The 26340-nt window shown below is 39.2% G+C and overlaps 4 protein-coding genes and 1 pseudogene across 4 annotated transcripts; 2 read left to right on the forward strand and 3 right to left on the reverse strand.

Moving 5' to 3' along the window:
* The first annotated feature begins 119 nt into the window (after window positions 1–119).
* LOC141832365 (uncharacterized) lies at window positions 120–1399 on the forward strand (annotated as a pseudogene).
* Window positions 1400–1551: 152 nt separating this feature from the next.
* LOC141832303 (uncharacterized) lies at window positions 1552–4749 on the forward strand. Its single transcript, XM_074719794.1, has 2 exons — window positions 1552–1961; window positions 4163–4749. The coding sequence occupies exons 1-2, from the start codon at window positions 1620–1622 to the stop codon at window positions 4634–4636; spliced, it is 816 nt and encodes a 271-aa protein (XP_074575895.1). The 5' UTR covers window positions 1552–1619; the 3' UTR covers window positions 4637–4749.
* A 268-nt stretch (window positions 4750–5017) lies between these two features.
* On the reverse strand, window positions 5018–7202 carry LOC141832561 (protein YABBY 2-like). The gene is made up of 6 exons (XM_074720051.1): window positions 7127–7202; window positions 5898–6029; window positions 5631–5736; window positions 5422–5470; window positions 5260–5335; window positions 5018–5104 (listed from the first exon to the last, which is right to left on the reverse strand). Exons 1-6 carry the CDS (start codon window positions 7196–7198, stop codon window positions 5018–5020), a joined length of 522 nt encoding a protein of 173 aa, XP_074576152.1. The 5' UTR covers window positions 7199–7202.
* A 2719-nt stretch (window positions 7203–9921) lies between these two features.
* Window positions 9922–12448, reverse strand: LOC141832050 (dnaJ protein homolog). The gene is made up of 6 exons (XM_074719520.1): window positions 12151–12448; window positions 11383–11548; window positions 11163–11307; window positions 10807–11083; window positions 10515–10713; window positions 9922–10423 (listed from the first exon to the last, which is right to left on the reverse strand). The coding sequence occupies exons 1-6, from the start codon at window positions 12298–12300 to the stop codon at window positions 10110–10112; spliced, it is 1251 nt and encodes a 416-aa protein (XP_074575621.1). The 5' UTR covers window positions 12301–12448; the 3' UTR covers window positions 9922–10109.
* A 10095-nt stretch (window positions 12449–22543) lies between these two features.
* On the reverse strand, window positions 22544–24849 carry LOC141831856 (9-cis-epoxycarotenoid dioxygenase, chloroplastic-like). The gene has a single exon (XM_074719263.1). It carries the CDS (start codon window positions 24793–24795, stop codon window positions 22957–22959), a length of 1839 nt encoding a protein of 612 aa, XP_074575364.1. The 5' UTR covers window positions 24796–24849; the 3' UTR covers window positions 22544–22956.
* Window positions 24850–26340: the final 1491 nt, after the last annotated feature.

A 26340-nucleotide genomic window follows, 5' to 3' on the forward strand; every position in this document is an offset into this window, starting at 1 on the left:
ATTTTGTTGCTTTTTTTAAACAAATATTTATATTCCTTGTATCCGTAAATTGAACGGCGTTGGACCATCCATCCATTCATGGTCTATAAATAAACCAACCAAAAAAGTCTTCTCTTCTCAATTTCTCACTCACACATCTGAAATCGTCAACATGTCGATCCTTCAACACCTGTTCTACTACCCGTTGCTCCCCTCGGTCTTCATCGCCGGCATGTTCGCCTCCGGCTGTGTCTTCGCCGTCGTCGTCAGCTTCACCGAGGCCCGGGGCCTAAACGTCACGTACTCCAAGTTCTCCCCCTCCGCCTCCTCCGGCGGCAAGCGCTCGATCCGCTTTCTCCCCAGCCGCACAGGGATGCTACTGATCTACACGCCGGCCCTGGTAGCAGCCGCGGCCGCCGCCTTCCTCCCTGGAGCGCTGGTCCGGCGAGAGGTCCTGGTTGCTCTGTTTCATTCTCTTCGTCCATTTCTTCAAACGAGTTCTAGAGGTACAACTCCTCCTCCTTATTTCCTCATGCTTTATCTTCTTGTATTCGATAGAAGATTGATGTGATATTCACAACACAATTTTTCATCAGGTTCTCTTCATCCACCAGTACAGTGGCCACGTTCCCCTCAACACAGCCCTCCAAATCTCCGCTGGCTACCTCACAGCCACTGCCTGCTTACTCCATGCCCAGAACCTCGCCATCCACCCCCCAACTCTCGACCTGCAACTCGCAGGCATCCTCCTCTTCCTCGCAGGCATCACCGGCAACTTCTACCACCACCACCTCCTCGCCGGCTTAAGAACCAACAACAACAAGAAGAAGGGGGACAAGCCCTACAAGATCCCCAAAGGGGGGCTCTTCGGCCTGGTGGCTTGCCCACACTACCTCTTCGAGGCCATTGAGTTTGTTGGGATCGCCCTCATCTCGCAGACCCTGTTTGCTTCGGGAGTGCTGCTGGGCACCTTGGGCTACTTGATGGGCAGGAGCTGGGCGACAAGGAAGTGGTATCTCGCCAAGTTTCACGGGGAGTTCCCGAGCCATGTCAAGGCCTTGATTCCTTACGTATTCTAGACTTTAGTAAGTTAATCAGCAAGCACTAATTTTTGAACTTCTCTTTTGGTATTTTCTTCGGGAGTAATCACAAATGGATTTGCATTTGGATTTTACTTGTTGCCGTATTCACTTTAGGGCAAAACATTGTGGAAGAACAGAGTATATTTAATAGCCTTGTCTAAGTGCTCCAATTTGCTCTGCTTTATAAACTTGGTTCAGTTTATTTACACCCCTAAACTTGAAGAAACACTTCTAAGGAGTCTTTTGAAGATATAAAAATGGGTTTTTTTTCATAGATTTGTGATAATATAATGTTTTATAAACAACTAATTTTATTTTATTTGGTCAAGGCAAAGTGTTTTGAATTGATATATTTGACTCAAATAATTATTGTTTCCCTATTTTTGTAAAATTACGTGCCGTATAAAAATAAATAAATATTAAAATCTTGCTCGCTACAAATGGGCGTCGTGCGGGTTCTCTTTGTGTCTGCCTCTCTGTTCGCCATCTCTCCACGTTCTCTCTCTCTCTCTCTCTCTCTCTCTCGTCCTCTTCATCAAATCTGTAGGAGGCGAGAAGATGCCGTCGGCGATCACGGGCCTGGGCCTTTTCTACCCTCCGCCGCCTTCGATCTTCCTCACGGCGATGTCGGCGATCAGCTGCACCTCCCTCGCCCTCATCGGCGTCTCCGAGGTGCGGGGCAAGCACCTGGCCTACTCCAAGTTCTGGAACGCCAACAAACCCAGAGGCGGCGGCGCCGATCGGGTCCGCATCTCCAGCCGCGCCGGGATGCTCTTCTTATACACGCCCGCGCTGCTCGCCGCCGCCGCAGCCTTCGCTGTCCCCGGCCTCGTGGCCGACGAGAGGGGCCTCTTGGTCGCGCTCGCCCTCCTGCTTCATTTCCTCAAGAGGGATCTCGAGGTAAGAATCAGATTTGGGAATTCCTACCGTAGAAGGTAAGGCCAAACTGTGCGCTAGCTGTCTTTACATTGTTCTTTAGTGTTTTCCTTATTCGTGATTGTGATAACAGCTAGAATTTGGACACACCTTTATAAATAAAACGGCAAACGTGTTAGGTTGATTTTTTATTAAAAGTATGTATTTTTTATGTGTGTTAGGTTGATTTTTTATTAAAAGAATTTATTTATTTTTATTAAAAGACATCTTACTTGGGATAAAATGATATATTCTTTAGTAGAGAAGTGATCTACTGCGCGAATCCTCGTCCGCGAACCGTGCGCGACACCCGACTCGCGCCCACTGCCGCCGCTGCCGTTCCGCCGTCCGGCCACCTCCGGCGACCGGACCGGGCCCGATCGACGCACCACTCGACGGCGCATCGACCGGCGTCGGTCCGGCGGCCTCCGGTGACCGGACGACCGCGAATTCGGCCGGAATCCGCAGCTCTGCCACCCACAGCCACTGCCGCCGCGATTTCATCGCCGTCCGGCCATCTCCGGCCGACGGACCAGGCCCGATCGACGCGCCACTCGTCGGCGCGTCGACCGGCGTCGGTCCGGCGGCCGGAGATGGCCGGACGGCGGCGAATTTGGCCGGAAACCGAGACCACAGTGACTGGCGCCGTTTCCGGCCAAATCGCGGCCGGAATCCGGCCAAATTCCGGCCGCGATTTGGCCGGAAACGGCGCCAGTCACTGTGGTCTCGGTTTCCGGCCAAATTCGCCGCCGTCCGGCCATCTCCGGCCGCCGGACCGACGCCGGTCGACGCGCCGGCCAGTGGCGCGTCGATTGGGTCCAGTCCGGCGGCCGGAGATGGCCGGACGGCGATGAAATCGCGGCGGCAGTGGGCGTGGGTAGGAGAAGGTGCGGACGGGATCGCGTAGGGAAGGTGCGCGGCTGATCAATTTCCTTCTTTAGTATACTTCATCTCTTCTGTTAAAATCTTAAATTAGTTGGGTGTTATAGCAATGGTAAAACCGTAGCTATTATAATATGGTAAAAAAAAGTTAAGATTAAAATTAATTGGAGTATTTGAAAATATTTTAAATGATATTTTTTAGTTTGAAATTTGATTGTTACGGGTTGCATCTATCATATATTTTTGAATGAGTTTCAATTTGATATATTATGATTTCATGATTCAAGTTGAGTTAATTAAAGTTATGACTTTTCAAAATTTAGAATTTAATGTTCAGATTATAATAGTTATAAAATTATATATAATTGTTATAACTTCATGACAACTCAATTGTAGTAGTTACAAATCGTAATTATTACATAGTTGTAGTAGTTATGGTTTTATAGCTACTACAACGTGAATGTTACACTTCAAATTTGAGAGATTATAATTTTTAACTCGAATTGGATCACATAATACACAATATATCAAATTGAAGTTCATTCAGACATCTACAATATAATTGATTATAGGATGAAACCTGTAATGATTAAGTTTTAGATTCAAAAAATATCGTTTAAATCCTTTTCGAAAACTCCAAATAATTTTAGTTAAAAGGGACATCCTTTTGAGTTTTGTTTAATTTTTTTTATATTATAACAGTTATAAAATCATAGTTACTACAACTGAATAATAGCTACGACTTCTTAACTGTTACAATACACCCATTTAGTTTAAAATTTAGACGGGAGATGAACAATACTGAAGAATAATTATATCATTTTATAAGATAGTGGGATGTTCTTTCGATAAAAAAAATCAAGTATCAGTATGACGTATTATATATAATATATATATATATATATATATATATACTTTTGACCAAATAAAATTACTTCCATGTCAATAGTAAGAAGGAAAATTAATTAAACTTTTTAAAATAAATTATGCCATAGATGTTTCAAAATAATTTTTAATAAATAAATTTATTTATTTATGTGTTCAGTTGTTAATATACTGAGAAGTTGTGTTTATGGTCACGGGTTGTTATATTTTCACTTTCTCATTAGTATTTGCAAGTGTTCTATTATCACAAGAATAGTTATTTTATTCCTTTTAAATTTTGTATAAAAATAATGATTCTTATATTTCCTTGAGCCACTCACTCTAATCTAATCTAGTCTAGTTAGACTAGTTGGTCGAGTCGACTGGTTTGATCGATTTTGGATTTTGTCGGACTGATTGACAAATAAATTTAACCTCAGGTACTATTCGTTCACCAATTCAGCGGGGCCATCATGCTGGACTCAGCCATTTCGATATCCTTCAGCTATTTCATCCACACCGTTTGCATTCTCTACGCTCAGTATCTGGCCCTGGGCGCACCGGAGCCGGCAGTGGACCTCAAGTACGCCGGCGCAGTCGTGTTCGCTATCGGAATGCTCGGCAACTTGTACCATCACTGCCTCCTCTCGAAGCTGAGAAAGAAGGGAGACGAATTAAGCTACAAGATCCCTGAGGGTGGGCTGTTTGGACTAGTCATCTGCCCACACTATCTCTTTGAAATACTCATCTGGGTTGGGGTCGCACTCATGGCGCAGACTCTGAATGCCTCCTCCTTCATGCTTGGTTCAGCATTCTACTTGATGGGCAGGAGTTGGGCCACCAAAAGATGGTACATCTCCAAGTTTGAGAGTTTCCCTAAAGGAATCAAGGCACTGTTGCCTTACATTTACTGATCGAAAATTAGAAATAATATTTTCTCTCTCGATTTGAATGAAAATTTAGAGTGATATTTAAGTATGTATTAGTGTCCATTATATTTATTTATATGCAAATTTAGATTTGATTGATGAGATAAAACAAGAATGGTATGACTAAGTTTATCACTGCAGTAAACAGTGTTTTAATGTGTGATATTATATTACAATAACCAGGAGAATAATTAATTTCTTTTGAATGCCATCAAGTAACAAATTAAGTTCTCTCCATTACAAATGTCATAAAGATTGACAAGTTCAGTTCAGCAGATATTAATGCAGCATATAAATATTTGATATTATTCATGCAATTTAAATTATATATAATTCAGAATTAATTAGAAACTCTGATGGCCTAATTCATGGTGAACCCATTGCTTCATCAATCTCCTTTTGTTTGTCGCTATCAAATGTTAACCCAAAATGGAGGTGAGGAAGGTGAGCCCACTGCAACAAAAGCTAATTAGAAAATATATTTTGCAACAAAATAATTAAAACATTAAATAATTAGTACAAACAATCAAAAGCACATTATTTAGCACTATAATTATGATGATTTCCTGTTATTATTATACACTAACAATCTATCTATTGTTACTTACATTCTTAGCTGCAGCACTGAAAGCTTCTCTGTGGCTGATGTCTGGATTATTAGCCTTTATCCTTTGTATTTCCTCCCTGTATAATTTCAGCTACTTAATTTAAGAAAATATATCTACATTTAAACTATTATTTTTTTAGCATAATAGATGCATAAAACTCACTTGATAAACTTGTTATATGCAGAGGGAACACGTTCTCGCTTCTCTGATGCTAATTAATACAGTAAAAAAGAGAGTTAAGTTAGCTGGAAAATTATATTGCTAATTTAATTTGAATATGAAACTCGTAATAACTACAAATTAAATTTCAATAATAGTTAACATAATATCCAAAATATTCTTTATCTTAGTCAATCAAATAATTATCTAACACTGTGCTTGGAGCATAATTTCTTCTTGGCCCTTTGGCATTGTGCACAATGAGGAAGGTGATCCACTTTCCATCCTATGTTCTTGATGAGATCCCATGTTGTCTCTCTGCAGCAACAAATCATGACAATTAATATTAATTCTCTTGTTTTCAATTATAATTAACATTACTGAACATTTTTTTCTTTAATCCTTTAATTAAGTTTTACTACATATCTATCTATCTATCTATTAACAATGCCAAGATGATTGGATTAAAATTGGTAGACCTGAAAATGATCATGAAAAGGGAGTGTCTGAAGCAAGGCTTCCATGTTCACAGATAACAAGCTTGAGCAATGCCCACATCGGACTGGCACAACGCTACTGCTCACCAGCTGGTTGTTTCCAGGAACACTGACCTGCACAAATTTCATCCTCTCAATTTCACTGTTCTTTGAATTAATTCTATATATACATTTTATTATATTAATCAATATCTGCTTCCTTAATTCGTTTACGTACACAAGATTTAATGAACATGATGTTTATTACGTTAGTGCAAGAGCAGTCATGGTGGTCTATGATCATAAGCATTGTGGGAAGAGAAAGATGATGAGTCGATCTCTTCTTTTATTTCATTTGCATAGATGTGTAAGCTTTACCTTTTCCTTCCCAATACCTACTTTTTGGAGCTAAATATACCTGAAGGTCTCGTCTTTTAGGCTATTTCTATCAGGGGATCGAAACAAGGGTTGCACTCGCTAGCTCTCGGAAATCAATGTGTTTCTGAGCTCACGGATCAGTCAGAAGAATTTTATTTTTTTAACAAAAGTTTGAACATTAGAAGAAAGATCTAGACAATAATTCAGAATATGAAAAGAAAAATGGTTGAACGTTAATGATAGAGAAGGAGGAAGAGGAGGAGAAGAAGGAGAAGAAGTAGAAGCTTGGCTTTGTTACTTCTGTTTCAAGACGATAAATATTAAAAAGAAGACAATAATGTCACCAGATGATGAGGAGGAGGATGAAGAAGAAAAGAGATTTCTTTGTTTCTTCTCTTTCAGTTTATCGAATAATATTTCTTCCAACCAACAACAACAACAAAAGAAGTAAGAGATGCAAAATAAGAACAAAGTTTTGATCTAGATCTGAGGAGTTTATACTTGTCATTCAAATAGCAAACTGTAAAAATCATGTGGAGATCATGCACCTTCAAGAGATTATTCTATCAAACCATCATGAATATAATCATAATTCCTTTAATTCACTGCGACAGTACATATATAGTATGTTTTTATATGAAATTAATATACCAGTCAAATGGTGCTGTCTCCATTTACTTCTCTATGTATAAAGATGAACCCTAGCTAGAACCCTAGACGAAAACCTAGCTAAAAAGAGTACTTGAATAGTACTGAATGAAACTTTGGCTCCTTTATATCTCTGAGTATTATTATATACAGTCTTGACCTCTAAAATGAATCTCGAAAAGAGAAATGTGTGAAAGTGTTTGTACCACAAGAACGGAGTTGCAGAAGTCGCAGTGGACATAGCAAATGCGTTGATCAGGCAAAGCTTGGTTTGACATTGATTTCTCTACATGAGCAAAGGGATCGCAAGAGGGAAAGAGGTGAGTATTGAGGAGCAAATTAAGAATACAGCTAGATATATAGGAAAGGGGAAGGGGATCCGATCCCTTATGTCTCACCTGCCCTAATTGTGTTGAGATAGAAGATAGCTGCAGGCTCAAAGTGTAGAGAGGAGAATGGTAGCTAGTACTGTGGGGCATGGAGATTGGTAGTGGCTCAGAAGTGGAATTGGAGTGGGTGGGAGGAATTCTACTGCCTTGATGCCTTAACATTAATCTCTGTAACTCACAAGGCAATGTGGCAATGTGTGTATGGGGGAAGGGGAGAGCCAGTGCTGCATTAATTTGGAGAGGAAAAAGAGAAAAAGAAAGAGAGAGAGAAAGATGCCACCACCTTATTTTTTTAATCTTTTGTTTTCTTATTGTTTAATGAATTTGGCCAAAAAAAAACAAATACTTTTTTTTGTCAACTTTAAATAATTTCAAGTTTTTGGATATATGCTGATATTATATATAACACATAGTATGTTTGATAGCTAGTGATTAGCTAGGTAGGGTTCCATGCATGTAAAGTTGTTGTATTAAGTGTCTTATTTGGGTTGCAAAACTTTTCATTTTTATATTTTTTTTTTGTAAAAATAAAATTTTAAAAAGTTAAATAGAAATTTTATAGCTATTTAATTGTTAACACATAATTAAGTTACACAATAAATGAAATTAAGTCAATTATAGTCATTTTGAATAGTATAAAACTTGATTGGATATTTTGAGAGAGAAATATTTTGTTTCATTATGGAAAATTGCTGTGTAAGAACAAAGATCACTCAAAGAAATAGTAACATTGATATCTATTCTGATATATTTCTTATTCTTGACTACTAATTTAATTGTTACAAGTAAAAAAATGGCATGTTATAGAGTATTGTCATAAGATCATCTTGAAAATATAACAACTATAACTTAAGAACATTTAGAAACATCATTATTAGTATGTTTGTGATAATAACCTTATTGATTATCATACACAATACATCAAATATTATAATCATTAAACTGAAGAGCAAAATGGAATGGTCATTAAACTGATAATATTATTATTTTTGTAAGGGATGCATCATAAAATGACTGCTGATGACAGGATTCATATAGAAAAGGTTCCAAATTTTTCACATTTGTTTTAGCTTAAAATTGTTTTTCTGGTACTTTTAGGTGTGACATGACTTGCGTACTTGTCATTTGTATTTGTTCTTTAGTTCTTGGCACTACTTTTGAAAAGAAACAATTAGTTATTGTGAGCAGTAATTAGTGCATGGATATAGTTAATTACTTATATAAAAAAGGGACAAAAACAAACCATTTAGATATTAATTAAAGTGATGGTTGCATATAGACAGGCTTTAAAGTATCTGGTGGGTAATTGATCATGTAGTGTCACATATACATATTTAATTAATAATTAATTATTAGCATGAAGGATGTGATTAATTAACATCAGTACTGAGTAAAAGTTCAGATTTAGATTATTAACATCATTGATTGAACCAATAATTTGATAAAACTACTTTTTTATTTAGATTGATTTGCTTTATCAGTTGAGATTGTATATGTCTACCCTTTCTTTTTTGCATTTGTAGATTGCTTGTTGCTTGTGAAAACTTTGAACAATGACAACACAATTGAAGGTTTATCAATTGCTTGTCTTTAGGGTAACAAGTCATGTGGCTTTTCCAAGTAATTAGACATGCTAACCAATTAGTGGAAAAGAAGACATGAAGCAACTTATCAACAACTTCATTGAGTTCGCCTTCACTAAAATATGAATTTTGTAGCAAGTATACTACTTTTACTTATTATTATTTCACCTTCAATGGTTTATCTATTTTCCAAAAAGATATCTTTTAAAATTTTAAATCATTAAATGGCCATAAAATTTTTATTATTTTATCTCTCAATCATTAACATTGTTAAATAATTTGATGATCCATGAGGTCATAAACACATGAGATCAATTTATTAGTGATAATTTGATAGTATTAGTGGTTAAAGAGTGAATAGGCTAGAGATTTTAAATTTTGAAGGGCATATTGACAAACTTACCCTGAGAAGCAATTTGAACAATGATAGTGATGCTAGTCTCTCAGAACAAACCTATAAGCTCATCCAAACTTCATGTCTTTTGCATATTTAGAAATCTCAATGGCCACCACAATAGTAGAAGGTTCCAAAGATCATAGGATCTTCTCCACCACCCCACCCGAATAGTTTCAAATTCGTTGCTGTTTTTCCTTGATTTATAATGGCCAACACTCTTGGCCAATAGCTCCACAGAAGCTCAAACCTCTTCAATGCTCAAAATTTTCCTCTCAAGGATTGAAGAACTCGTTTCACTTTATATGAATTTTGGAGTAAAATCCAAGCTCGCTTGAGTTATGGCACCATACACCTTCTTGAAACGTAGCCTCATCTATGGCTTGATAGATAAAAGAAAAGGAAGAAGTCTTTATCCGTCTCACTATCAAACACAATCGTCTCTCTTTGAATCCTTCGTTTATCCTAAATCTCATCTCAATGTTCCTCACAACCTCAAACAATGATCTCCCAAACATCTTAACATCAAAAATAGAACTTTCTTTTGTGATAGGTATTCGTGATACGAGTGAGTTTTGTTGGTATACACGTACGCAAGGTAGCTAGCAACCTTTATCAGTGGTCAGAAAGAAAGAAACAAGAATCTAAAACATTATTTGTTAAATACGTAGGTCAAATAATGTAATATATCGGAAATTTATCTGAGACATCAAGGACAAGAATATCTAAGACAGTCTGGAGCTTCTATGCGACTGAGTAAATAGCTAACAATAACAAAAAGAAAACACGAGATTACATCTACTAGCAAGCAGTAGTAGGGAACTTATTGTTGTGCACACTGCACTCTCTGAGCACCTCCATGGGCGTCGTCATCTTCATCGTAAGCTTCCTGGGATTGCTTCCTTCTCATTTCTTCATCAATATTAACATCATGTAACGTTGTTTCCTCGCACTCATCAAGTTCCATGTCAGTCATCATCGATACAGGCTTCAGCGGGAGCACTGCCTCGAGCGCTTTGCATTGATCGGGTGTCAGTGAATCAGGGAAGTCCACGGTGAAGTGGATGTACAGCTTCCCCTTCATGAAGGGCCTCTGGTACATGGGCATTCCCTCGTCGTTTATTGCCTTGAATTGGTCTGGATCAGCCATAATTTTTTCACCATTAGAACTGAGTTCAGCAAAATTCTAGCTCTGCTTTGATACATCAAAAAGGTATTATTATCTTACCAGGTTTCACAACTTCACCAGGGTTTGACTTGATAAGCAATTGCCTGTTATCCAAGTGTGTCAAGACAAATTGGAAGCCACAGAGTGCTTCGGTAAGTGAGAGAGTGTGTTCAAAAAAGAGATCGTCTCCCTTTCTCTTGAACTTGGGGTGTTCCTTCTCTTGAAGGACAAACACAATATCTCCGGTCACCGTATCAGGCTGCAAAAAAAAACAAAGAGGGATGAAGGTCACATAATGCAGTCATAGGTATTGTGGTCGTTCAAAGGTAGGGAATGATCGAGCAGAACATACTGCTTCATCAGCCTCGCCTGGGAAGGTAATCTTCTGGCCATTCTGCATTCCCTTCTCGACCACAACCTCCAATACCTTCTTCTCCTGTACAACCTTCTCACCTTTACATTTGGGACAGCGATCCTTCTCATTAATCGTCTCCCCTGTCCCCTTACACTCGTTGCAAGGGTGCTGCATTTGCTGGATCATGCCAGGCGCTAACTGCCTCATCGAAACCTTCATGCCTGAACCTCGACAGCCGGAGCACTTCGTCGAAGCACCAGATTTTGAACCCTTCCTGCAGAAGAATCAAAATTTATTAGGCATCCTGTTGTTCCAAATGCGATGGAGGCAATGGAGACTACTAGATATCTCACCCATTGCACTTTTGGCAGATGGCATTCCGAGAAAGAGAAAGTTTTTTGGAAGTTCCATTGTACAGCTCTTCCAAGGACACCTTAAGGGGATGGATAACATCTTCTCCCCTCCTCTGCCTTCGTCCTCCTCTGCTGCTTCCGCCTCCTGCATGGGAGATGAACCAATTGTTTAGGACAACATTGCTTCATAATTGTGGAATTATGTGATCGGATAAAATACCTCCAAAAGGGTTCCCTCCAAAGAATGACTCAAAGATGTCGAACGGGCTGTGGCCACCGCCGCCCCCACCCATTCCCTCCTTGAGAGCGTCTTCCCCATACTGATCATAGATTTCACGCTTCTCAGGGTCACTAAGAACCTCATAAGCCTGAGCCAACTCTTTAAACTGTAAAGCAGATGATAAATAGCTGATCAGCATCTCAAATTTCATGGTACAAACTATCACTGACATAACCTCTCGAAAGCCTGATGCATAACAACCAAAATAAGCTCATTTTGTGAAATTCCAATAAAATAAGAAACATATTATGCCTAGAGAATGTTGTCACAAGCTCGATGATGAACATTGATTGTTCCAGAAAGGATGGCCGAGAGAAGATTATTAGATATCTATGGAAATTGGGTGCCACTTATCCCCGATCAGGAAGGAGGACAAACATAGCGGTGGAACAATTTTCATATTAAAAAGAAGGCATTTTTTTGCCTGTTCACCAATCTACAAACCATTGTTAAAAATAATGTCCTTGGAAACAGTAAATCAAACAAAACAGCCAGATAGGATTCCAAATTAGACGTCAACTAATCAACAAACGAACGTAGGGAGAATAACTGCATGAGGCTAGCATAGTTACACATCTAACACTGGTGATAGATCTATGGAATCCTATGAATAACGACAAAAATTTTAACGGTGGTAACTATCTAACATAAATCAGAAATTAGACCACCGATCCCACCTATTGAACTGGAGAACAATCAAATTCTTACCTTCTCTGGGTCACCGCCCTTATCAGGATGGTTTTTTATGGCGGCCTTCCGGTACGCCTTTTTGAGGTCCTCCGGCGATGCAGTCTTCGGCACCCCGAGGATCTCATAGTACTTGGTGTTATCACTCTTCTTCGGCGCCATCCCGAACATCTTGGCGCCGAAACCTTACTGATCTCGCCGAGAACGATATCAAACGAAGCACCAAGAAAACGAGTCCTGATTCTGCCTCACAAATTATTGCAATTACGCAAGAGAGCTGCCTGATCTCGTGAGGAAGCCGCGATCGAAAGAAACCCTAACTCATGAAATGGTACGCAGACAGATGGAGGCACGTTCAGAATTTAAGGCGGTGTTGGTGGTCGAGAAGAAGACTCTAGAAGTTGACCCCTCTGGTTGGTGTCCTGGGAGCGAACCCTAATCGTTGAGCCTAAGATGGACGGTTGGATGGTATGCTTCTAGAGGTTTCCATTGACCATCCCTTCCTTTGAAAGAGTGGTTTGGTTGGGTGATCGATTGGGTGGTTGTTTAGCAGGTGGAAAAAGTAGAGTAAGTTTTAAATTGGAACTTTTATTAATTTGCAGTTTTTAATGTTAAAGCAAAACACTTTTTTTTTTTACAGGTAATCTGCCAACTGTACGACGTCGAGACTTTCATATATATGACAAAGCAAAAAGAACGATTTTCATGTATGACAATGAATGTGTGATAATTAACAAAAATCAAACATTATATATATATATATCTCTTTTAACAATAATAAAAATATAAACATTACAGTCTGCAATAGAGATATTTTTGAGCCTTATCTGAAAAGTTAGAAGGAACCTAATTAGTACGAACTCATCACATCCCTCGATTTGTTCTACCGTATATCACAGACGTCCATTCCATTATCAAGTCGTTTTCCTTGCATCGCCTCACAACATGGACGGAGCAGATCCGATGCTAGAACAAATCGAAAGGCGCACGCTCGAATTGTAAGTATAGAGATATCGGTATCGTGTGTATACAATCCTCACTCAAGGCGGAGGCCTATATATTAGAAAGCATGATCGATGTTAGAGTCGGTTGCTCCTATTTTTATTCCTCTGCCATGAGGCAGCGGCGAGATGGTGGAAGTAGTCGCTTCCTTCGGCCAATGCCGCCTGTTTTTCGATCCGATCTATATTTTTTCGATGTGATCTAGTTTCGTTCTCTGAAAAGTTGATCAGCAAAGCTATACGATCGTGAGTTTTTGTGGTAAGCTCAGGTCTCTATTCTTCTTCCGTCGGATTTTTTTCTCAATAATTTTGTTCGAGTTGTACTTCTTGATCAATCTCTATCCTGTTTTTTTTCCGTTCTCTGGGATGTTGATAGAGATCGTTGAGTGTTTGTGGTAATCTCAGGAGATCTGTTTTTTTTTCTTCCGTCGGATTTATTTCTTTTACTGATTTTGTTCGAGTTGTTCTGCTCGATCGATCACTCTTGCTTCCTCATCATCAAGTGTTTCTCGTTTATACTATTTGTCTTCATTCGCTGGGATGTTGATCGGGGAAGCGATACGATCGTTGAGTTTTTGCGGTAAGCTCAGGAGATCTGTTTTTTCTTCCGTCGTTTTTTTTTTCTTTTTTTAATGATTTTGTCTGAGTTTTTCTTCTGGACCGGTCGCTCTTGCTTCTTCTTCGCTGAATGTTTAACTCGTTGATACTATCTACTTTTGATCGCAGGGTTGATTTATGTATTGTGATATTTTATCTAGTGATGATACGGAATCACGACGGTTCGTTGGCCGCTGGTGATAGAGATTAAGGTTTGTTTTCTCCATTTGACTGACTTAGTTTATTCTCTCTCGTTGCAAAATGCTATCTCGTATTTGTTCGTTTATTTATAGTCTTACACTTCCATTAGCAAAATGCTATCTCGTATTTGTTTGTTTGTTTATAATCTGCTATCCTAATACAGATAAATAAATACTGTTGAGTTCGCAGTTACCTCCCTCCCGAAATTTGTGTTGAAAATATAGATTGCAAGATTCTTATTCTGGCTGAAGCTTTATCATTAGTCTAAGACAACAACGTTTTGATACGAGGGATGTAAAATACAGTAACTATTGTTAGTGACGCGCGGGGTGATTTGTAACTGCTCTTTTGCTATACTTATATGGACAAATTCAGAGGACACTGTTTCCAGATTTGAGATGTATTCAGGAAATCACTTTTCAAAAATTCTAGATCAACTTAAGTTTAGATGAGGACTAAGAGTTAGCCTATTAGAAGCTGCAACAAACACGTTTAACTATGTTGATCTGATTTATTTTGTTCTTCTACTTTAGTTATTGCCATAGATTAGTATATAAACAAGGAAGGTGGAATTTCTGGTTCAGCACCATATATAAGAACAGTATTGACATTGTAGTCTTCAATTGAGTAGATATACATTTTGCCACTGTTTACTAAGCTTGGTAACTCCGCTTGAATTTGGTTATCGTGCTTATGTAATGAAATTTGATCCTATTATCTAATGACTAATCAATTTTAATTCGTAATTGAACCATAGGAAACTCCAGCCATCTAAACGGAATCATCTTCTGTCTTTGTCTTTGCATCACTATTTCCTCTTTAATTTGGAATCTTTTCATTTTTCTTTAATGGACCCCCATTAGCACTCAATAACAAGATGCCTGGTAGATTCAGTATTATCCTATATTATGTAGTATCTAGGAACTCCGACACTTGAATCTGTGTCAGGGATCACCATCAAAACACCAACACTCAGAACGGGAACCCGTTATCTCAATTGATTATCTATAAGAAACTTTAAGAATAGACACATTAGATACTTAAATTGACACTTTTGATAGATACTAAGCTATTCAAACATCAGCAAAAACATTGATGCTTTGGACTACGACTATTTAAACTAGAGTTATCATGCAAATAATGAGAGTGCATCCAATCTAAGCACTTGTAGTGAATGCAAATATCAATGTTTTAGCATCTCTTGGCTTAATTAGTACAAAATGCCACTCAAGTGATCACTAATAATTGATGGTTTACTGCACCTTGCCCATGTTTTCAAGGTTTCTCCTAGCATTGATGAAAGGGATATATGTGGACTATCTTAGATGTTAAAGCAAGAAAAATAATCCATTTTTCCATTCATTTCATATTTGTTTTGTTGTCTATGCTGCCGTGTGTATTCTGCTTCCTGTAACATTTCTGTGAGTGAATGGTTGAGTTTTTTTAGTTAAAATAAAGTAAGAGCTAATATTTGTTGCAGATAATTCATTATCTTAGTAGTCGAAAAGGACTGAGGATAAACATCTTTACAACTTGTCCATAGCGAATTCTTTCAATTTCCATGTAAGTATCTCCGATCCATTCCCACTTTGCTTCAGTTATTTTTTCTTTCAGTTATCGCAATGAGTATCTTACAATGCTTTAATTATAACTCCGTGCAAATGATGCATATATACATTCTGCATCTTACCAAGTAAACTTCTCAGACTAGAAGTGTAAGATTTGGAGTAAAGATAACAAAATATCCAATTCCTCGTTTTTGGGAGAATATGAGGATCGTTGTAGGGAAAAATTCTTTGCTATCCCCCAAATCTATGGGCTTGATTAAAATGGCTCCTACACCTTTTTGGATGTCCATGGGCTGATAATTAAGCTTGACCATAGGTCTACGCATGTCATCTATGCTTCAGTTTCAATTCCATATAATTCACTGAAACATTAAGACTTTATCAACCTAGTCGTCTACGCACATGGCAGTTTGGGCAATGCTCATTATGTGTCATCCTTGATTGATGGATGTCTATCTTTCTGCTGTTTGCATTAGTTTTTGCCATCAGCAAATCATGTGAATTTTGCTGATGTGATGACATACTCTATATAGAGCTTCATATTGCAACGCAATATTCTTTCGACCCCATGCATCTTATCTCCGTCTTGGTTGACCACAACTGAAAAGTATCAACGGACGCGTGGAGGGACACGTATCCCTAATCCCCCGCATTATTTGCAGTTTTGCACTAGCACTAACACCTGGCTGGCTAAAAGGCGATGATGAGTGAGGAGAAAGCCAAGGAGTAGGATAAGATTGAGATAGGACCTTTGAATAAAAGCACGTCCGGCCGACAATTAAATAATTACGTAGACGTACTTTTATAGACGAAAATCAAAATGGTGCACTTCATTAAATCATGCTTTTTAAAAATTATCATTAAGGTGAAAAGCTTATTTAATCAATTTTACTTTTTTAATTCTAATATATTCTTATAAATCCGTCTAAATAAAAATTTTGTATAACAACCGATATAATGCACGTGGTTAAACAATTTAACCCTCAGGGCATAGTTGAGTTAGTTATGACTAAGTAAAAGAGGACAAGAGTTCTAATCTTGATGAAGCTAAGATAAAATTTTCATTCGTCGTGATCAATTGTAGTTTTTTGATTTATCTCCTCACAGATGGTCATAGGACCAATCGTGTAGGACCTAGGGTGATGAATTTCACCTTTTGCAGAAAAAATGGTTAAGCAATTTATCCATATAAATTATAAAAATTATACAAGTTTTTTTAAAATGTAAAAAATAATAATATAAATTTGTTATAATACAAATTTGAAAAATATTATCCAAATTAATTATGTAATATTTTTATATTATTTTTAAATTGTTTGATTCCTTCATCATTTTACAGAGTGAATTTATTTATTTATATTAAAAAATTTAATTTAACATTTAATTTTAATTAAAAATAGTTATATAATAATTTTGGTTAGACTTGTAAATTGATCTAGTAGTTATTATATAAGACCAAAATTATTATATTTTTATATTTATATTTGCTTTTAAACTTTATCTCTTTGATCTTTATGTCCTTTGAAAGATATATTTTTGTATTATTTTTAAAAATGTTTAAATTTATTTATTTATATGATAGAATTTAGAATTTATAACATAATTTTTTAAAATTTTATTTATGAAATAATACGTCACTTTACTCTTTATAATTATATATATATATTTTTAAAAATTATTTAGTTTTGTCAAAACTATCTTACGAATTTGGTTTAACACGCACATATCGATGATAGTGGTTAGGTAGGATTTTGGCTTTTTTTTTTTTGAGCAGGAGTATGAGAATGCAGCAGGCTTAGAAGGAAAATTTTAATAGAATATAATCATGAATCGTGCGTCCTTTTCACGGTAAATGGAACAAACAAATAAAAGTAATCTGATAAGGTTTGAATGATAATGTGTATCTTTGTTCATATTTATTATAAAATTTATATGAAAATAACAAAATAACCATTCGTTTGTTTAGTTGATATTAAATGTTTAATTCTTTGGATCGATTAATCTCGACTAAAGTGATGAGTTATGATTATATACCAAGGGATAAATGACTGCTATTTCAGTCTTCTAGTATGCCAATAGTGTGAATATGGATAAACTTAAAAAAGAAAAAGACCACATTGCCATGCTAATTACGTGAGACGGGGAGTAATAAATTTTTTTCTGTTCATGTGGGCTATGATGGATTCGCTGCTTTTTGCCACGCCGATCGTTTCCTTTACATTATCATAGATAACACTTTCCGTTCACGTGGACTATGATGTCATCAATTTCCTAGCGTTTTGCCACGCCGATTGTGTCCTTATTTTATTATAGCTAGCTCTTCCTGTTCATGTGGATTATGATGGCATCAATGTCCCGGCATTTTAATACGTTGATCCTTTCCTTATTTTATTATAGCTCTTCCTGTTCATTTGGACTATGATGACATCAGTTTCCCTACATTTCCCCGTATGTGAAGTGAGGCGCTTAATTTATGACATAGTCTAAATTATATATTTGGGTTAGGAAATAGTTTAGTTATTTACAATTTTGCGGAAGCTATTTTTTTCCTGAATGGAAAATTTTTGAAATTAAGGAGTCGTGTTAGTGAGGGAAAACTGGATCGAAGATATAATTTCTTATCGATTTAATTAAGTGTCATATCAAATACGAGGTTGGGACATGACCTACAAAATGTACACATCGATTTAAGCTCAATGTCTCTTTACAAGAGCAAATTATTTATATATATGTTATATTCAGATCTAGTCCTAGAAGTATCAGTCCTTAGGATTATCAGACCTTTTTTTTGCCGGTAAATCCTTCTTTTCTCTTAGTGCCTCCTCCTAAATAGCGCCAAACGATATCATAGTTTTCCCATTCTCTTCTTGGGACTATGCTCTAATTTGAGCATCAAAGTTTGACCTTGTTGTGTACACATTCGACGTATATTCCATTTTGCAAAATTTCATTTGTGTTTGATGGAGGACCTAACTTAGAAACGTGAATCTAAAGTATGCCTAGCTAGGAGATTCTATCAAACTTGTCTCGTAATCATGTTTGGGTCCGGTAAGTCTTACTATTTGGGTTCATTAAATAAATCTCATCCGTAACTTTAAGGCATGACTATATCATTAGTTCTGCTCAAATTAATTTTAATCATTCTAATATACTTGGTCAATTAAGTTTCCGATATGCGCAAATGGGTGATTTGCTAAGATTTCCTTAGCTCACTCCCATGTTATAATATCCAGTAGTGTTGCCATTTGGTGGAATAATAAGGATTGTGGCTTAGCTTGTTCTATAATCTCCAGAATAACCTAGAGGTGATTCCAGCATTGTTAAAACCCATGACTACTTGTGTACAATCAAAAGTGAGTAACAAGGAAGTGCGATTATTATTCAAAGGCACAAAAATACCAAATAGGAAGAATCAAAACAGTCATTTAGTTGAATTTCTAACTTGAATCAAAAGCCAATATGAGGAGAAGATGAGAGGGTAAGAGGATGAAGCATTACAAGAGTATTACTAAATAAGATTGGAATGTCAGAGAAGAGAATATTAGTATTAGTAAATGTAGAAGCTCTCATTCCATCAATGTTCAGGTCTTTGATGGTTAATACTATAAATCCATGGATCCAATTTAACATTTGCAAGATTATCAACCAAGATGGATTATTACAATGCTTCTTGCATTGATGTGCTGAACTTTTTCCAACAATCTTGAAAGGAGTAGCACGATAATTTTAAGCGTGCATCCCTTGGGACTCAATTCCAAGCTTTGTTCATTTAGCCTATCACTTTATGGAGTTTTTCACTAGGTGACAGAGACAGAAGAATAAACCCATTTTGCTGTCATAAAGCAATGACTAGATGCACACTTTGGCGAATAAGTTTAGAGATGTTATGTAGATGCGGTACAACATGAGCACTCTTGAAGGTTTTTCACATAGTAGCTCTTGTGATACAAATAACCTTGATTGCACATGGCATTGTTGTTGGAACTGATATTTGGAGGATTAAACAGTGATTATTACCCTTTGTTTGAGGACTAAGCTAAGCATTATGATAATTACCTTTGCATTTTTAAATGATTGATTAAGCACTTCCGACATCACTAAGGACTATGTTTTATGTCTTTAATTTTCTTAAGAACTAGTGTCCTGCTAATATAGTTAGGTAATTGCCAAGATTGATAAGTGAAATAACAAATAAAGGAATCATGTCGCAAAGACAATTAGGACCTATACATAAAGGAATCAACATCAATAGAGCTATACACAACCACAAAACAATTGTTTATTGCAAGTTTAGAATTAGTATTTAGCTGTCTCCTTGGAGAAGTAATGAAGAGAATCTTTGAAGGTGATGACTTTTTGCATTGCTGGATAATCATTGGAAATTTACTCTTAATAACTTGCTCTTTAGATATCTCAATCTTGTGAACCTTTTGCTTTACTTATTTATAAGATGTGTTTATTTCACATTGAATTACCTCTTGGTCACTGTAGCAATTTGTTTAGGTCTGAACTTAACTGATTAACTTGTTTATTAGATCTATGCTGTGCAACTTAAATTTTCTTCCCATCTCGGAGACCGACTCTAGGCTTAATCATCTTGTAGGCTATGGTCTCCTTTAGCTTAGGCTCCTTTCTCCAATTGATCTATTCTCACCGTCTCAGCTTGACATGTGTCAAGAATGGGCACTTTTCATAAACCCTCATCCTTTAAAGTGCCATCTCCGCTTTTCAAATAAAGCATTCTAAAGTTTGTTTTAACTAAGGGCCGTGCTTCAAACACATGCTTAATATTAAGACGACACGTGAACTCCTGCTCTGGCTAAACCAACTTCATAGGATTCTCAAAGATAGTTCTCATACTTTCAAATGTGCAATCATTAGTCCATGCGATTTAACTTCCGAGTTATTTAATTGAGCAATTACGTAATAACTCACATACTTTTCATAGTACACGACTAATAAATTCCACAAAGTTATTAGGCAGTCCACTTGCTTATTGTGTTGGGGTGTTGGACCTACATTACCGACATTGATTGTAGAGGATGACCAGTTACGCAAGTGGGAATAATGTTTAGGCACCTCCAATTATAGAGGAAGATATGTGGACAACAACTTGCCCAACAATTTGGCGGACAAGTTGTTTGTCCTTCTTACTTTGCTTTCAGATGGAGAAGAGTGGATTGACTAATCAGAAACAGTTTAGTGTGATTGACGTAAATCAGGTGTTGTAAGGTTGGCAGCAGAGTGTTTAGCAGTGAGAGAGAAAGCAAGCGCATGTAGTAGTTACCAGAGCTGTGTTTGTCAAGGTGCGTATGTGACGCTAGACAAGGATGGGTGCTTTATCTCCTTGCTAAGGGCCCACCACCCTTCAGATCAAGCCCAGTCGACTAGTTTCTGCACATGATCCAGAATTTTTTCTGTTTATATTGTAAAAATTGTAAAATTTTTTGATGAAACCAAAATTGTGCACTGAAATTCAGATTGAACTGTCTAGTTAGACTAAATTAGGATGCTATGTGCTCCTCTTAAGAATTGGTGCTCTATTACGATCTCACTCGTACAATTGATCTTAAAGTGGATTTCAATGATCAGGTTTCACAGTGATTGACACCCAAAGTCAAGCCTTTGAACTCTAGAAATCTGCCTATAATGACGACCACTTTCCTGCCACCTAGGACTCCGAGACTGTCTTTTTGCAGACTTTAGAAACCTGACTCCCAGTTCAAAAAAATAGACAGCAATTTGACATTGTCCTCACTTGCAATGAACATAGGTTCACATCCAATGTGGCACAAGGATATCTAGCGATCAAATTAAAATAATATACTAATCTTTATTATTGCATCTTTCTGTATGGTTTTAAGCTCTAAATTAAGTTGTGATTACTTTGACCAAGAGAATCAAGAGGGAGAGAAGAAAGACAAGAGTGAAGGGAGAGAGGAGAGGATTCATAAGGTTCATTATTTGCTGGAAGAGAAGAAAAGGAGTGCAAGATATCAAAAAGAGTGAGTGAATCAAATTATAATTGGCATTAATTCACTGTGTTTATCATATGCATCTTCTCTTCTCCCTTTTTGGAAATCACCTGATCATTGATACCCCAACTAATATCATTGTTGACATCTTGTACATTTAAGTTCATGCTTTTGTTTATGATTGTGGGATTCCTTTCCCCTTAGCCTCAACCCTACTTCTCATGATGTGAATTCTCTAGATCTATCACGGTGGTGATGCTTGTCATCTAACGAACCAATATCGTTTAAATCTGAGTAGTGAACATCATATTAAATCATGGAGGTGTAGTGCATTGTGGTAAGTAAAATCAATGCAGAATCATCAGACCAATCAAGGTATCTTGGGAACACGCAAGGTGTCCAACATTCATCCAGGACTCGATGTTCAAGAATTCAAATCGGTCCTGATTCAGTCTCTTCGTCAGATAATCTTGATTTCACACCACTTACAATAGTTGGATGTTATTGATTTAAAGCGCGATCCAATAGGATCATTGGTACCACGAGAAAATATCTTCCCTTGTTCATTTTGGACTAATCTCGCCTTTGATTTGTCAAGCAAAGAACTTTTTCCTTTCCAATCGTTGAAAGAATCTCCTAGTCATTAGGGATCAAATGTATCATGTTTTCAATGAGTTGTCCACTTTGAAAAGAAACGGCTGCTCTTCTATCAGCATTTGTGGCCGCCAAGGACCACCAATAACAGGAACGTTTCAGGTGCAGGGCACGTGCCCCACTTAACACAGCAAGGGACGAGATAACCCGCCCATTACCCATACGCGTCCCTACAATCCAATGGAACCAAAAAGTTTGCAATTTGCATCAGGTATCAATTTCTCATCTCAAAGTCGTGGAACGACCTTGTCAGCCACCGCTTGCTCCCTTCGCCCCACCTAATGCTTGGCCCAAGTTCTGAAGTTGCGCAGCTTGAGTCTTTCCAATTATCTAGGGTTTTCGTTGCGGTCCATTTCTAAGAAAGTCGTTGCAACCAAAAAGATCATTCAAAGAAAGAAGAATGGTTGCGAAGGAGGAATAGACAACAATATTTATTGCACGTATTGAACAATGTACAAAAACAAAGGAGGTTCAGGGGGAGGCCCTCCTTGAACCTCCTCACTCGATGCACAAACGGCATGACGGTGAGTAGGTGGTTATTATAGGGAGTAACTCGGTATCACTATCTATCTGTAGGTAAAACAAAAAATAATAATAACAAAGACCAGCTGAGCTCGGCAGGCACCTACCTAAACAACCCCAGAAACTACAAGCTGGTCTCGCCCCATGTACTCTCTCTATCGGTCCTAACTACCACTAACTGTAACGTAAATTATGAAAAAACAGAGCTCCGAAGCACAAACTATCAACAAACTAGAACAGAGCAGACTCCGGGCTGCTCGACAGGCATCCTCAGGAAGTCTCCTCCGGCCACAGAAAGAGGGAGAATCGTTAGGCCTGTGTCTCCATGTCCTTTGCGTTGATGAATGTCCCATGGAAGCCGTAGGGAACGCGCGACGGCAGCTTCACGGTGGCTTCGAGCAGCATGTCGGCGGCGTTCAGAATCACCAGCTCCGACTTGGATGTCTTCTCGTCGTGCACGAAGGACAGAACGTAGCCGTCGTCCTCCCTGGGTGAGTTTTCATCCCTTGGCACGAAGAACGGCTCGCCTCCAAACCGGCCGTCTCCAAAAATGAACTTTTGTATCTCCCCCGTGGAAAGGTCGACCTTGGCGAAGCCCGAGACCTTGGGCCACGGCTCGGCGATCGCCAAGTACGCGTACCTAGTCTTCCTCCCCAGCTTGTTCCTGTTCACCATTCCAGCTTCTAGGTTCAATTGGTCTTCCGGTGCCAGAATGGGGCGCCGCGTCGACTTGCCAGCGATGAGGTCGAGCCGGATCTCAGAGACGACGCTCTCGAGGCTCTCCTCGCACTCGTTGAACACCGAGTCGGCCGGCGTCATGCAGGAGCCTATCACCACCACTTCGCCGGTGGCGGGCTCCTCCCACGCGTTCCACAGGTGGAAGCAGAAGCAGTCGGGGACGTCTACCCACCGCATATCAGAGGCGTCGGCAGCGTACTTGGGCAAGACTCCGAAGCGGGCGGTCTTCTTCCGGTCGTAGACAACCGGAGATCCGCCGCGGATCATCTCCTGCATCTTGAAAACCATCTGATGGTCGGGAACGACGACATAATTCTCGGTTATGGCGAAGTCGTGCATCATGGTGGGTTGGTCAAGGGGGATCTCCACGTCGGGGGACTTTTTTCCGTCGGGGGAGAGGTAAAAGTACTTGAGATAAGGCTTTTGGATGACGTCGTAGCTCAACGCAAAGAGCTCCCGGGAGATTGGATCCACCTTCGGGTGTGCAATCATGGAGGACCGGAGCTGGCCGTGGAAGTCGTACCGCCCCACGGTCTCCAGGTCGCCGGAGGGAGTGATCCGGACGTGGTACGGGATGTCGTCCTCCGACATGGCGAACAGACGGTCGTTGAAGTAGACTAGGCCGGCGTTGGCCACGCCGATCCCGTGGCTTCCGTCGACGATACCGAAAAGGCTCCTCGCGTAGAAGAGCAGCAGCCGTGCGATCCCCGAGTGACCGTGCAGCTCGCCGATCGCCTTGGGGAAGACGGGCTTCCCGATGGCGCGCTCCTGGCAGAGCCGCTCAGTCTCGGTGTACCGGCAGGCGTAGGCGGCGGTGCCGTTACGGAGGTGGACGGCATGCACCATGCCATCGCCGTCGAAGAAGTGGTGCCCGGCTACGGGCTCGAACAGAGGATTGGCGCCGTTGCGGACATAGACCCCGTTGATGAACGGTGGGATGCGGCCTTCTACATGGAGGTTGTAGCAAGGGGCGTGCTCGGCGACTGGGGCGAAATTGCCGGCTATCTGGATAGAAGGATCAGCCGTCTTTGGCAGGGGGTGCGGCCGCTCGAGCACTTCGGCTATGAAACCCTCCTCGATTTTGTCCAAGACAGCCGCCGCCAGCTGCTGGAACAAATTCCATTTCAGCCTTGCGTCGCCGTTTCCCGTTGAAGGCCCTGGCTTAATGGCCGGCTTAGGGATACTACTCTCTACCGCCTCTCGCCGATGAGGAGCTGGGTAGAAGGCCGGGGTGGTTCCGGTCATGGTCGTCAGGTTCAGGAGGGAGTTGGAGGAGGCGGAACAGAGTATTCTAGAAGAATGGTTTCTTAGAACTTGGACAGATTTAGGTCGCAGTTGTGAGTTAAATGGGTGGATTTGGGAGGTTGGATTGCCTGCAGATTGCAGGGTAGAAGCCATGGCAGGAGCCATATTGTTCTCCTTCCTGAATGGCGATCTACACCACCGTCTAGGAAGACAGCAGCAGCGGAGAGGTGTGTGTTTTGATTTGAAATGAGAAAATGGGTCAGAAGGTTGTATTTATAGATAAAGAGTTGGAAGGGGGCGGCCATAGTTAGTGCAACTAGCACCTCGACACCTTGCACAATCCACGTGGTCGACTGTAAATTACCAAGAGTGAGAAAGGGGCCATAATTATTTACATACGTTCTCCCGGGGTTGACGGTTGACCCACACAACTGACTGTTGCTCAGGTGTATTTCTATGTTGAACTGGTCGAGTATTCATTCTGCCTTACCCCTCCCTCTTGGCATCTCACATACCCTCTCCTTGTGTAGCGCGTGATTTGTGTACGTTAACGCTATTTTTCCGAATAATCATTAGAATTGACTACGCGTGTTTGGCCTGAAGAGCATATGGATTCCTGTGGGTAGGATTAAGTTTCTGCAGTTTTTGTGCCCTTCTAGCCGCCCATAGCCCATTTGTCCTAAACCTTTCTATTTGTCATTTATATTCAACTCAGGGGCGGGGGTAATTTGTTATTTAGTCCTTTCTTTCCAAATAAAATCAGTTAATTTAAAGAAAAATATTAATTCTAACTTTTTATTATTCTAATCCATCTTTGCCGGATCAAGCACTACTTTGAACTCCATCTAGCACATTGGAGAATTTTGCCTGTCTGCTCAGATTCTTCTTTATAAAATTGAGCTTCGCCTACATTCTAATAATTTATCAAAACGAGTAAAATGCTCCACCTCAAAGGGAGTTCGTGTGAGAGGCCCAAAGCTTTAAGGGAGCCCCCCGCTGGATCGAGCAAAAGGTTAGCTCGATTTAAAATATTTTGTTCCCTAAATATGATTATATGTTTTGCTGATTAGAAACGGATCAAACTCTAATAAACGGATCCAACTTAGCGATAGATTAATCATTTTGGATGTCTCAGAAGTTTTGTTAAAGCACCTAGTTTGCCAAAGAGGAACGGCGACAGAGTTCGACACCTTTCAGATATATTCATGGCGTATGCCAGCACAGATGTATATCGCCCACATTTCTCACTTACTCTTCATTTGTTAATTTATTTACTAATTGTCGCTCTTGGTGCGGCTTCTTTATCAATCCGTTATGCTGCCTCGGTGCTCCGACAATATTTCATCAGGTCACTAAATTTGCACACTATTCTTAACCTTCCTCGTGCTGGATCAACTTCTTCATTATGGATTTACTAGCTAGATAATTAGAACCGACGTTGTAAAGTTGCGAGTCGAAACATTTTTTCAGGATAAATTAAGGGGAAAAGAAAAGAAAAAGAACCCTCATGGCCCTCGCGGTGGATTATATATTGTTTTATCTTCTTGATGTGCCTTCTCATGACATCCATCATTTGAGAAACAATATAGTAAATGAGAAGAAGCTTTTGTGGTTTGAACGACACTGACTGTAGTTAGCAGAGTTTAGCTAATTATCTCGACTCAGCAGTTTATTTGGAGTAGGCAGCCTTAAATATAAATAATTAGGATA

The sequence above is a fragment of the Curcuma longa genome, chromosome 7 (assembly GCF_044706935.1).
Source record: "Curcuma longa cultivar G26 ecotype Majalengka, Jawa Barat chromosome 7, ITB_CL_G26_1.1, whole genome shotgun sequence".
NCBI lineage: Eukaryota > Viridiplantae > Streptophyta > Magnoliopsida > Zingiberales > Zingiberaceae > Curcuma > Curcuma longa.

Bases quoted from the DNA above. Each gene is read 5' to 3' on its own strand.
- LOC141832050 (XM_074719520.1), bottom strand. From the start codon at position 12,300: ATGTTCGGGATGGCGCCGAAGAAGAGTGATAACACCAAGTACTATGAG. The intron at 11,549-12,150 runs GTAAGAATTTGA...TCTGCTTTACAG, and splicing joins AGGGCGGTGACCCAGAGAAG to TTTAAAGAGTTGGCTCAGGC. The intron at 10,714-10,806 runs GTATGTTCTGCT...TTTTTTTTGCAG, and splicing joins CAGGCGAGGCTGATGAAGCA to CCTGATACGGTGACCGGAGA.
- LOC141832561 (XM_074720051.1), bottom strand. From the start codon at position 7,198: ATGTCAAACCAAGCTTTGCCTGATCAACGCATTTGCTATGTCCACTGC. The intron at 6,030-7,126 runs GTACAAACACTT...AAATTTGTGCAG, and splicing joins TCTGCAACTCCGTTCTTGTG to GTCAGTGTTCCTGGAAACAA. The intron at 5,105-5,259 runs GTAAGTAACAAT...CTTTTGTTGCAG, and splicing joins TCAGTGCTGCAGCTAAGAAT to TGGGCTCACCTTCCTCACCT.
- LOC141832303 (XM_074719794.1), top strand. From the start codon at position 1,620: ATGCCGTCGGCGATCACGGGCCTGGGCCTTTTCTACCCTCCGCCGCCT. The intron at 1,962-4,162 runs GTAAGAATCAGA...ATTTAACCTCAG, and splicing joins TCCTCAAGAGGGATCTCGAG to GTACTATTCGTTCACCAATT.
- LOC141831856 (XM_074719263.1), bottom strand. From the start codon at position 24,795: ATGGCTCCTGCCATGGCTTCTACCCTGCAATCTGCAGGCAATCCAACC.